This window comes from Vigna unguiculata, chromosome 9, assembly GCF_037176805.1.
Source record: "Vigna unguiculata cultivar grain cowpea cultivar isolate G323 ecotype 2 chromosome 9, ASM3717680v1, whole genome shotgun sequence".
Classification (NCBI taxonomy): Eukaryota; Viridiplantae; Streptophyta; class Magnoliopsida; order Fabales; family Fabaceae; genus Vigna; species Vigna unguiculata.
The window spans coordinates 31566472-31578658 of NC_140800.1; the positions used below are offsets into that span (position 1 = coordinate 31566472).

General features: G+C 38.4%; 2 protein-coding genes across 2 annotated transcripts; both read right to left on the minus strand.

Annotated features, from left to right (window-relative positions):
• Positions 1-1428, minus strand: LOC114196079 (F-box/kelch-repeat protein SKIP6-like). Its single transcript, XM_028086596.2, has one exon. It carries the CDS (start codon positions 1342-1344, stop codon positions 262-264), a length of 1083 nt encoding a protein of 360 aa, XP_027942397.1. The 5' UTR covers positions 1345-1428; the 3' UTR covers positions 1-261.
• Positions 1429-5636: 4208 nt separating this feature from the next.
• LOC146883898 (uncharacterized) lies at positions 5637-11009 on the minus strand. The gene has a single exon (XM_085666069.1). It carries the CDS (start codon positions 6663-6665, stop codon positions 5709-5711), a length of 957 nt encoding a protein of 318 aa, XP_085522195.1. The 5' UTR covers positions 6666-11009; the 3' UTR covers positions 5637-5708.
• Between the last annotated feature and the right edge of the window lie 1178 nt (positions 11010-12187).

Here is a 12187-nt window from a genome sequence, read left to right on the forward strand (position 1 = left end):
TTGTGTTCCTAAAGAAATATTTTATTGGGATACAATAAACAGGTATAGATATACATTTTCTGCCACTGGCATATGAATGTCATGTTATGATGCTTGTACACAAGTAGATTTACTTCTTGTAGCAGCACTGCTAGTTGAGCAGCTCCACTTATTCACAACTTTACATGTAATGGCAGAAACAGTGGTGCGATAAATGCGACCAAACCAAACAGAGTGGGAGGAATTGAAAGTAAACTTTAAAGAATGCTTACAAGAGAAAGGTCACAAGGAAACAGAAGAACAATGGACAACAGAGGAGCCTTTGGGAACAGAGAGGACTTTCCCAAACCAACCAAGTTGACCCCACAGTTCTCCATCTGAATTCTTCTGCACTCCAATCTCAGCGCACCAAATCTCCATTTCTTTCCCATTCCCTTGGCACTCCCACACCACACACAATTTCCCACCCAAATCAGCCATGGTGGCTCCACACAGAAACCTAGGCAAACCCTTCTCCAACCCCTTCAACTCCTCCCACACCCCGCGCCCCACATCGAACCCTTTGATTTTCCCCAAATAGTCGTAGCAGTACAAAATACCCTCCACCACGCACGCCCTACCTCTCCACCCGAGATCCAATTCTCCCCCTACGCTCTCCCACGATCCGCTGCGCGGCTCGTACGCGATGCCGCCGCGGTCCGCCATCGCGTACACCTTGTCGCCGACGACCGCGCTGGCGTGCATCCACTTCTCTCGGACCTCGGAGGGGCTGGCCACCCTCTCCCAGCGCCCAACGTCGGGGTCCAGGACCTCCGCCCAGTGGGCGGAGCGGGACCACGTGTCAGCGACGCAGCCACCGAGGACGTAAATCTTTCCATCGAGGACCCCCGCGGCGGCGAACTCCCGCGCGACGCGCATGCTTGGACCCGGAAGCCAGCGGTGGAAGCGGCAGTCGAGGAGCCAGACGTGCGGGGAGGGGACATCGTTGATGGAGCCGCCGAGGACGTAGATGGTGGAGCCGAGGACGGCGTAGGCGGAGCCCACGGCGGGGGAGGGAATTGGGGGGAGGGGCGCTAAGAGGGGGCTAGGGAGCGTGCGGTGGAGCGTGAACCACTGGAGGGAGGAGGCGCGCGTGCGGAGAGTGAGGTAGAGGAAGGGTTGCGTGCAGTTGAGGAGGCAGCGCGTGGTGAAGAAGAGAGGGGTAGAGAGGAGGGTGCGGAAGGGTTTGGAAACGAGGGATAGGGTTGGGTGGTGACAGCGAGGGATGCGTGCTATGCAGTTCAAAGCGACGTCGTCTGGGAGGGACGGGATCAGGTTGTTGGGTGGTGTCTCTGCTTCTCCTTCTGAAGAAGAGGGTTCACACATGGCTTCTGTTGTTGTGGAAGGTTACTTTCCCAACACAACCTACTCTTCTATCTATTTTCTTTTTCTGCCATCTAAATGTGTCTTACAATCACATCCTTCATAAACAACTAAACTAATATTATTTTATTTTCAAATTTTATTTTTAAATAAATATAATATTTTATTATTAAAGAAAGTTACCAAATTACTTTTAAAATTGCTATTCATCCTATAATTTCTCTTTTATTCTTTATTTATTTAATTTTATGGATAGTTTGACTTTTGTTGTAATCTTTTAGAATATCCTCATGTGATGTGATTTGACTTATTTTGGGCTGTTTGCTTATGATTATTTTTTTACTCTATTAGCTTGGTTTTGTTTTTTAATTTTCCAAGCAGCACATTGTTCCCATTATTTATCCCAATAGCATGATTTTGTTGGTAGGTGAGAAATTTTTTGAAAAATATCCAATAGATATTATTTGAAAAAATGAAAAATAATTTTTTTTTTGTCTTTTTAAAATTTGTTGATTTTAGAATAGATTTTGTATTGTGTAGTAAGTTATTTTATGTGTAATTTGAAAATATTAAAGTCAATTTAATTAAATTTTTTTTACTTTGTTGATTAATTTCATTTTTATAATAGTGATTTTGGAAAAAAAAAATTATGAATTATAATAGAGGTAACTAAAGTAAAAATAATTAATATATAATGTTTAATGTGGTGTTGTATCGTTTATTTTTTAATGTTTATTAAATATTTTAAATTAAAAAAATTTGTTTGAAGTACGAATTATTTTTTATTTATATATTTATATTTTGATTTGTTTATAAGAATTTTATTGATAAAATATTTATTTTTACACAAAAATAAATAATGTAAAATTTATTGTTAGAATTTATAGTAGGTATTAAGTTTAAGGAAAATAATATATTAACATCCATTTATTGAGAACTCCACTTACAACTTGACGTGACATTGTCACTTTCTATTTGTTTTAATTTTCACGTTGGTTTTCTTTGGAAGGAAGCGAAAAGACAAAAAAACAAAAGGTGCAAATGCAAATTAGAAGAGAAAAAACAAAAAGTGTGAAAGAATGTGTGAAACCATTGTGCAGTATTTTTGCTTACCCATGACTACATAAGTGCTAACCTGTGGTATACATTTTGAACATGTATGAAAGGATGTACAAAACCTATTTCAATCTTCACTCTCTTCATTACTATATGTTGGTGAGTCAAAGAATAAAATTTTTGTAATTTAATTAACAACATATGAATTCATTCCCTTACTATGTGCCAACCCGTGAATTAATAAATGCTAACTCAGATGCAATGTTTTGCACATGAATTTTTTATTTCTTCAATAACTTCAATAGTGGCACTTTCATGCCTTGAGTTCATATGATAAAGTTAAATCTTCATACTCATATTCCTTCAAGTGAGTCTAGTTTGCCCCTATTTGTTGTTTGGAAAAGGAAAATAAAGGTGTATATATTTCTTCTTCACTACCAGTGTGCAGTATTTTTGCTTACCCATGGCTACATAAGTGCTAACCTGTGGTATACATTTTGAACATGTATGAAAGGATGTACAAAACTTATTTCAATCTTCACTCTCTTCATTACCAGTGTGGAGTATATGTTGGTGAGTCAAAGAATAAATCTTTTGTAATTTAATTAACAACATATGAATTCATTCGCTTACTATGTGCCAACCCGTGACTTAATAAATGCTAACCCCAGGTGCAATGTTTTGCACATGAATTTTTTCTTTCTTCAATAACTTCGATAATGACACTTTCATGCCTTGAGTTCATATGATAAAGTTAAATCTTCATACTCATATTCCTTCAAATGAGTCTAGTTTACCTCTATTTGTTGTTGGTGTATATATTTCTTCTTCACTACCAATGTGCAGTATTTTTGCTTACCCATGGCTACATAAGTGCTAATCTGTGGTATACATTTTGAACATGTATGAAAGGATGAACAAAACTTATTTCAATCTTCACTCTCTTCATTACCAGTGTGGAGTATATGTTGGTGAGTCAAAGAATAAATTTTTTGTAATTTAATTAACAACATATGAATTCATTCGCTTACTATGTGCCAACCCGTGACTTAATAAATGCTAACCCCAGGTGCAATGTTTTGCACATGAATTTTTTCTTTCTTCAATAACTTCGATAATGACACTTTCATGCCTTAAGTTCATATGATAAAGTTAAATCTTCATACTCATATTCCTTCAAATGAGTCTAGTTTACCCCTATTTGTTGTTGGTGTATATATTTCTTCTTCACTACCAATGTGCAGTATTTTTGCTTACCCATGGCTACATAAGTGCTAACTTGTTATATACATTTTGAACATGTGTGAAAGGATGTACAAAACCTATTTCAATCTTCACTATCTTCATTACCAGTGTGTATTATATGTTGGTGAGTCAAGTAATGAAATTTTCGTAATTTAATTAACAACATATGAATTCATCCCCTTACTATGTGCCAACTCGTGACATAATAAATGCTAACCCAGGTGCAATGCTTTGCACATGAATTTTTCTTTCTTCAATAACTTCAATAGTGACACTTTCATGCCTTGAGTTCATATGATAAAGTTAAATCTTCATACTCATATTCCTTCAGGTGAGTAGTGAGTGTAGTTTGCCCCTCTTTGTTGTTTAGAAAGGAAAATAAAGGTGTCTATATTTTTTGTTCACTACCACTACGCAGTATTTTTGCTTACCCATGCTACATAAGTGTTAACCTATGGTATACATTTTAAACATGTGTGAAAGGATGTACAAGATAGGAATTTAAATAGTTCTCTTGGATGTTGATGCCAAAGTGTTCCATGTCGAAGCATTGACAAGTCTTGTCCAAATTGCAGGGTGAGAGTAAATTTCTGAATTAAACATCTTCCTTGGCACATTATGACAAGGGTAATATAATAAATCAGCCTTGGCACCTCCCAATAAAGTTGATAAGTGTTGTCATAATTAGAAGGTGAAGTGAGACCATTTATTTCAAATATGCGTTAGCTTTTACAATGGTCAAACTAAATTTCTTAATTGGCACGTTGATACGATCCTATCCAGGAAAGAGTATGATCGTTTCTGAATTTAAACCCTCAAGGGGCACGACACGAATAAATCAGAGAAGAACGCGTCATAAGACAGAGATGGAGGACGCTATAATCTAGCAGATTGATAAGTCAAATGAAGATTCGCCACAAAGGTGTTAATCTTTGATAAGAACAGAGGCTTAAGCCAAGAACAAAGAGAACACTCTCTTTAATGAAATCAAATTCAATATATGACTAAAAGTTTTCTACATCAGTTTTTAGTACCTTTATTTATAGGCACATAAGTTTAAGCAAACATGCACACTACAAGAAGGTCCAAGCCCAAAACATAAAAGCATAAACTAATTATAAAAGAAAGCTCAAAACCCAAAAACATAAAACATAACTAATTTCTAAAAGAAAACCCAAAAGTTCATCTTCAAGTTCTTCTTGTATGGAATCTTGGGATAGTCCTCTATCATTCCCTCCTTCTTGAAGAGAATTAGTCCTCAAATTCGTACCACTTGAAGTTTAGGAAATAGACTTCTATCGTACCCTCCTTCTTAAAGAGAATTTGTCCTCAAATTCGTCTCACTTGAAGATTCTTTATCATTCTCCCCTGTTTGGAGAGAATTCGACTCGAATTCTGAAAGGTCCTCCCGGGTCAAATACGCAACTTATAATGATATATTTGATGGCCCTGCAGGTATTGCACATCGACCCCAATCTATCTTTCATAGGTACCGAAATGACTAGAATAGCACAAGGACTCAAACTTTCCTGAATCGATCCTTTGTCCATAAGTTGCGCCTCATGCTTTTGTATCTCTTTAGTTTCTTCTGTGTTACTCCTATAGGTTAGCCTATTAGGAAGGGATGCACCCTGAATGAGATCCATATTATACTCAGTACCCCTTTTAGGAGGTAAACCATGAGGGATGTCTTTAGGAAAGACATCATCATACTTTTTGAGAAGTTGCGTCATACCTAAAGACAAATAAGCTTGCACAGAAGAGAGACAAATATTGTTAGGCATAAGCAAATATAAGGGTTGGTTCTTAACCAACACTCTGTTTATTTCTTTTTCTCACAATAAAAGGCTTTTATCACTCCTTATTTTTTTACCTTCCTTTTTCTTGCCTTTTTCTGGAATTTTCTCTCTTCCTTCTTTTCTCTCTTGCTCTCTTCTCACGCTCATCTTAATTTGATCCTCACAAACTTCTCTAGGAGATAAAGGTGTTAGGGACACCTTCTGCCCCTTAAACAGGAAAGAATACTTATTGGTTAGACCATCATGGGTTACCTTTCTATCATATTGTCAAGGCCTCCCCAACAATAAGTGACTCGCCTCCATAGGTACCACATCACATACTACCTCATCGACATATTTACTGATAGAGAAAGTAATGTTCACCTGCTTATCTACCACCAATTCTCCATCCTCACTCAACCATTGCAAAGTATAAGGACTAGGGTGCATAGATGTCACCAAACCAAGCTTTTCCACTAGCCATTTACTAGCTACATTTGTACAACTTCCTCCATCAATGATGAGTGAACACACCTTTCCTTTAACCATACATCTAGAATGGAAAATATTTCTTCTTTGGGTCTCATCTTCCTCTTTATTCATACTACCCAACAACCTCCTAACCATCAAGAGATCTCCCTCCACAGGGGGGACTTCACACTCCTTTTCCTCCTCGTCACTACTAGATGATTCAGATGATTCACCTGCGGAAGGCTCACTAATGTACTCACCATTCACCAACAACATCATAGTTCTTCTATTGGGACATTCAGCTGCGATATGTCCTCTACCCAAACATTTAAAACATTTTATTGCACTAGAACGTGAAGAATCATTATTACTAGCTTGTGAAGTTACTTTACCATTTGAGGACTCCTTCTCCTTAGATTTAGGAATGGTAGAAGTAGCTTTCTCCTTCTTATATTTCTCTGTATCTCTCCATGAGGTGGATGACTTCCTATAGGCGCTTCGTCTCTTGAGCTGTTGTTCCACTCTGGTGGCTTGGTGAATAAGATACTTCAAGGTCTCATAATGGTGCATTTCCACCACATCTTGAATCTCCCTATTTAATCCATTCAAGAATCTAGCCATTGTAGCCATATGTGTTTCTTCCACTTCAGCTTTCATCAAGGTGACCTCCATCTCTTGAACATACTCTTCAACACTCTTATTTTCCTGTGTAAGTCGTTGTAATTTGTTGAAGATCTGTTTTTTATAATAAGGAGGCACAAATCTTTCCTTCATAGCTACCTTTAATTACTCCCATGTAGAAATTGGCAACCGCCTTCCTCTAGCTATGTCCACGGTGATTTGATTCCACCAATTCATAGCATAGCCTTCAAACTCCAAGGAAGCCATAAGCACCTTATCATCATCCTCATAATCGCAAGAGTTGAAGATTTGGTCAAGCTTCATTTCCCATGCTAGGTAAGCTTCCGGGTCATTAGCTCCATTATCTTCTTCCACATCTTATCTCTTCGAGGTGTGTGGTTCCCGAACTCCTCTCGTCTTTGGCCTTGTCTTGGCCTAAAATCATACTCCTCCTCATCATTATCCCTCCTAAGCATGTGGTTACCAAATGCCTCACGTCTTTGGCCTCGCCGTGGCCTAAAAACATGTGTCGCTTCATCATTATGAGAAGAATGGTCTGAATCATCATGTCTCCTTCTTCTTCTCTCCACTCCCTCTAATCTCACGCTCACATCTTCATTAAACTTTTGGAGCCTTTCGAACTGTTGTTGATTGTGTTGTTGCATTTGATTCATTTGTAATGTGAGCTTATCAAGTGCAACCATGAGTGTCGTAGTCTTAGGTGAGACAAGATCACTATTCTGGGAAGAAGTCATGTCCTGCAAGAAAATGTTAGCAATAATATTTTTTTTTGACCTCACCACTCTACTAAGTGTTTCACTCAATTTTCCACTCGTGTATCACACATATAGGTTTTTTCTTGAATGTACTCTCTTGCCTTTTACCACTCAAATTCCCTTTAGTGCTTGGCAAAGAACTCTAGTAGCTTAAGGAAAGAGTGAACAAACAATGTGAAGAAAGTTGCGAGATCTAAATCTTGACTTAAGAGGACAAAGAAGATTCAAAACACTAGACAAAACTTCAAGGAATTGTAAAGACACAAAACAAGCAAATTAAAATTAGAAAATAATAGGACTACCAAAAAAGATTTAAATGAGACAACACGGAGACTCTAAGAGAAAGACTGATTGCAAGTAAATATCAATAAACCAGAAATAAAATTGCAATCAAAGTTGTGTTGAACTCCCCCCTTTTTTTTTGGATCCTTCTTTTTCTACTTTTTTTTTCCAATATATATTTGTTTCCTTTTGACTTGATCCACAATATTTTTTTTAATTTATATTTTTTTTTGCAGTTCAACACAAAAACAAATTAAACAATTGAACCTTCAAACCCTCATACTCATGGAAATCAAAGTAAGGGCACTTGCAAATCCCAAACACAATAACAAATAATTTCCACGAATCAAATGTAGAAATACACAATTTAAATAGAGAACAAAAAAGAAAAGAAATACGCCAAAAAAAAATTCAACCAAATTGGAAACAACCTTAGGGGTTTTACTCCTTACAAAGGAAACAAACAAAATTTAAAACAAAACACAAAACAAGCAGACATTAAAAATTGTAATTTTTGTTTTGTTTCATATGACAGAAAAATAACATAGAAGAGGAAATTCAAACCAGAACCTTGCTTTAGATACCAGATGATACGATCCTATCCAGGAAAGAGTATGATCGTTTCTGAATTTGAACCCTCAAGAGGCACGACACGAATAAATTAGAGAAGAACGCGGAATAAGACAGAGATGGAGGACGCCATAATCTAGCAGATTGATAAGTCAAATGAAGATTCGCCACAAAGATGTTAATCTTTGATAAGAACCAGAGGCCTAAGCTAAGAACAAAGAGAACCCTCTCTTTAATGAAATCAAATTCAATATATGACTAAAATTTTTCTACATCAGTTTTTAGTACCTTTATTTATAGGCACATAAGTTTAAGCAAACCTAGACCCTACAAGAAGGCCCAAGCCCAAAACATAAAAGCATAAACTAATTATAAAAGAAAGCTCAAAACCCAAAACCCAAAAACATAAAACATAACTAATTTCTAAAAGAAAACCCAAAAGTTCATCTTCAAGTTCTTCTTGTATGGAATCTTGGGATAGTCCTCTATCACACGTTATCTGTAAGACCCGGGAAAATTAAATAGTTATTTAATTAATTATTTAATTAGGACGGGTAATGAGAATATTTAAAGCAATAAATGCGAGGAGTTAAGACGTGGAAAGATACTAGCTCAAGTGGTTGAGAGTACTTTATTGTGTGTGAGGACTTGGGTTCGAGTCCTATGTGTGTCACTTGGATGTTATTTAAATTATGTGTTTTTGTGTGCTTATATATTGAACTCGTTTGGATGATGATAAATCCTTAAAATTGTGGGAGTCATCATGAAATATGTGTTGGTTGAGTGGTTATGTATTTAAATTGTTAATTGGTTGGTTGTGGGTTCAATCCTTGCTAAGAACAAAACTAATTTTCTTTTTTTGGCAATTTTGGGTTGCATGGTATTGAAGGGACGTAGAAAACCTAGCTGCAGATGAAGGCAGTCCAATGGGTAGGAAATCATTCAATAGTGGTTCATGAGTAGTCATTAGCTAGGGTACTTAAGGTATTTTCGTTTTTAGCATTTAGCACCTTTATTTTGGGTAATAAGTGAGAGAGAACAAGCTAGTGGGAGAGGCAAAGGGTACCACAGTGGGTGTAAGGGTCGATTATTAGGTTTTCAGAAGGGAGAAACTGATTGTAAGAGAGTGGAGTGGCTGGAAAACATTGTGGACGTGCAAGAGAGGGTTAAGGAAGCTTTTTGGGTTGAAGATACATCAAGAATTCGTGGTTTAGCAAGGAATTCCAGGTTAGGGAAGCTGCTTATTATGTTTTTGCTTCGTGTTCGATTGGTTATGTGATGTTTGTTTGAATGCATGAGTTTCCCTTTCTTTCTGACGCTGTTCCACGAAAATTCTGGGTTCTCGCCCAGAAACCGCCTGGCGGGCATGAATGTGCCGCCAGGCGGCATATCAGTGTAACCCTATTTCTGGGTTTTGTTATGAGTTGCTTGGCGGTGGGTTGAATTCCGCCAGGCGGTGCATTCTGGTTGTCGCTGTTTTGTCGCGATTTCGTGATTTTTACCTTGTGTTGAGATTCCATTGGGACATTTATCCTATTTGAATGTATAATTGTACTTGAATGACTTCGTTGTGATGTTATAAATTAGATTGTGATTATAACCCTTAAGAGTTCAATTACGCAAGGGTGTGATTCAATCCTTGGAATTTGGAGGTTAGGGATGCCTGCATTAAATCAGTATATTGTTTGGAATGGATCAGTATCAATGAATCATGTTATTACTGAATTTATAAAGTGTGTTGGTCACTGGAAAGAAGTAGAGTGAGTGGGGTTCACGGGAGATGCAAGAACGCGTACAACGTGGTCTGGTTCTGGTGTAGCGCCTGGCGGCTCCTTGTTAGCCGCCAGGCGAGGACGTGAGCAGTCCCAGTTTAAGTGCAGTGTGTGATTGGCCGTGAGGGAGTTGTGGTATTTGACTTATACGTAACTGTTGGTGAGTGAAGAGAGAAAGATTGATGGGCCGAGGGTAATTGTGGGGAGAAGGATAAAAATTTACGCAAAAAGGGGACCCGATACGGTATGATGGTAAGTATGTTTATGGAATAGGGAAGAGTAATTGTAGTTAACAATTTGGGTTCTGAGAGTATATTGTTACATATGAGGATTGGATAACTGTGATCAGGACTTATTGTCCTAGGTAGTATACATGACTTAAGTGTGTAATGAATGATGTTGGATTATGTAACCTTGTATAGGAATATCAAATTTATAGTGTAGTAAAGGTACTGGATGGAGCAATGGTGATGTTAAGCTAAACAAACCTTTAGAAAGGGGTGGCATTATGGATGCTAAAGGGCAAGTTATGACTAGAATCACTTAGGAAGTGACTTAAAGATCATGGATAATGGGTAGTGTGAAAATATCACATTAAGTTGAGGGTGAGGAATAAGAGGTCTTGTGTTCTTGGTGTTATTAGTGGTATAAGCCCATGTACTCAAACTCGTGTGAGAAAATTGATAGTATGCAGACCACTGGTGTAGCGCCTGACGGCACGAGCGAGTGCGCCAGGCGATTGGACTAGCGTCAGATGTCCCTACACCGTGTGTCGCCTGGCGGCAGGGATGTGCTCCGCCAGGCGGTGACGAGGAAACAGTGGCTCTGAAAGGCGCTGGCGCCTGGCGGTGAGTGAATACCGCCAGGCGGTCTGGAACAGTTTCGCCTGGCGGCGTGTGGGCCGGGCCAGGCGGAAACGCTGTTATTCTTTGCCTTTTGGGTGTGTTGTTTTTAAACTGACAATGATGCTTTGCTTGGATCGGGAGATGCTGTGCCATGAGCGGGTAGGTTCATGGATGGTGTGACATGTGATGATATGAGCGGGGAGGTTCATATCAAGTTACTCTCACGTGGGGATACGAGCGGGGAGGTTCGTATGTTCCGTGCTCACGTTGAGAGATGCCACGTGCGGGGAGGTACGGGGGCTGGTGGATCACATGTGTTGGACTACGGGCGGGTAGGTCCGTAGAGCAGGACTACGAGCGGGGAGGTTCGTAGAGGCAGGACCACGAGCGGGCAGGTTCGTGTGAGCATCAGATTCCCGAGTTCAAGGCTAACCAATTGTATGACTTGAAGACTGTTAAGTCTTGGGGTTAGGGTCTTGGCCAAGATTTATAGATGATGAATAAGATGGGTAAATGATCTATCTTGTATTTATATGCTCATATTTTATTTTCTCAGCTCACCCTTTCTGTTTGTGTGTGGCGATGATCGTGTAATTCGTTACACGGGAGCAGATGTTGATACAGGTGGTGCTGAGAATGCTCAGATGGCGGAGTGAGGGCTAGCATGGGAGTAGTGCTAGGGTTTTTGCTAAATTGTAATTTATATTTTAAATACAAATTTTAGTAACTTGTACTCAGTTATGAATTCAGTTATGAGTTTTGGCGCGCTATCTTATTAAATTAAAATTTTCCCGCGTTGGGATTTTTATCGAGATGGCTATTAATGCAATTATTTATTTTAATATTTATTTTTTTTAAGTAATATTCCCTAGGGATGTTACATTATCTAAGTTGAAGTATCTGTCACCTTTTACAAAAGTAATATAATAAATCAGCTTTGGCATCTCCCAATAAAATTGACAAGTGTTGTCATAATTAGAAGGTGCAAGTGAGGCCATTTATTTCAAATATGTGCTAGCTTTTACAATGGTGACAGTAAATTTTTGAATTGGCACGTTATCCCAATTGAAGGAAATTGCGTACAAGTGTTTTGTATTCGACACATTACACAAAATTTTACAAAAAGATTCAAGTATACAACTTTGAAAAAGGACCTCGTCAACATGGGTAAGTTATTACATGTAAATTTTTCTTTTTCATTTCTTTGGCTGTTAATTATTCACACCTATTATTAGAAAATAAGTTCTTCTTATAATTATATTTGTAGCGTACGCATTGACAGAGCTACATTGTAACTACTACTACAACATCATTAGAGAAGACAACCCAGAAGCAGCAGCTTGGGTAGACCAAATACCAAGGGAGCAGTGGTGTCTTGCATATGATCAAGGAAGAAGGTGGGGTCACGTAACAACAAATCTGGCGAAAGC

Coding starts and splice junctions, on each gene's coding strand:
- LOC114196079 (XM_028086596.2), bottom strand. CDS start 1,344: ATGTGTGAACCCTCTTCTTCAGAAGGAGAAGCAGAGACACCACCCAAC.
- LOC146883898 (XM_085666069.1), bottom strand. CDS start 6,665: ATGAAGGAAAGATTTGTGCCTCCTTATTATAAAAAACAGATCTTCAAC.